At 31.8% G+C, this 569-nt stretch overlaps 2 protein-coding genes across 2 annotated transcripts in view; one reads left to right on the top strand and one right to left on the bottom strand.

The window, feature by feature from the left end:
• LOC106872929 (phosphatidylinositide phosphatase SAC2) overlaps window positions 1-569 on the top strand; it is a 701722-nt gene that overhangs the window by 40840 nt on the left and 660313 nt on the right. The gene's annotated exons all lie outside the window — the stretch shown is intronic.
• Window positions 1-569, bottom strand: part of LOC106878212 (carbonic anhydrase 1) — a 58624-nt gene that overhangs the window by 1702 nt on the left and 56353 nt on the right. The window contains exon 7 of the mRNA XM_014927358.2: window positions 157-317. Within this exon, the coding sequence (XP_014782844.1) occupies window positions 157-317 (161 nt within the window). The remainder of the gene's footprint in view (window positions 1-156; window positions 318-569) is intronic.

Genomic DNA, 569 nt, shown 5'->3' on the forward strand with positions numbered 1-569 from the left:
TTTTTTTTTTGTTATATTTCTGCTGCTTTTAAATAAAGTATATATATATATATATATATATATATATATATAGTGTACATGCTGGAATCATCCATTTGTAATGTTTAGAAAATTCTTGATGCTTAAAAGTAAGAATAAGAACTGAATAAAACTTACTTGTTTCTTGGATATAAAGTTGTATTCCTCGAATATTGTCCAAATTACTGATTCATAGCATGCAGGGGTAGTCAAAGACCCATTGTATCGATAATATCTTGAAATGTCTTTTGGTAGAAACATCCTCACTGATTTTGCCTCCAGCTCTACTTTTGGATGTCCTGTGATTAAATAACAAATTATGTACATTCTCTTTGGATTAGGGATCCATTTAATTCCATTTTACCATATTTCTTACTAGTGCTATAATGTCTAGATGTGTGTGTGTGTATGTGTGTGTGTGTGTGTGTGCGTGCGTGTGTGTGTCTGTGTGTGTGTATGTGTACCTTAGTCATAGAAAATCTACCTCAACAAATTCCATCCGACCCATGCTAGCATGGAAAAAGTTGCATTAAATGATAATGTGGTATATA

This window comes from Octopus bimaculoides, chromosome 22, assembly GCF_001194135.2.
Source record: "Octopus bimaculoides isolate UCB-OBI-ISO-001 chromosome 22, ASM119413v2, whole genome shotgun sequence".
NCBI lineage: Eukaryota > Metazoa > Mollusca > Cephalopoda > Octopoda > Octopodidae > Octopus > Octopus bimaculoides.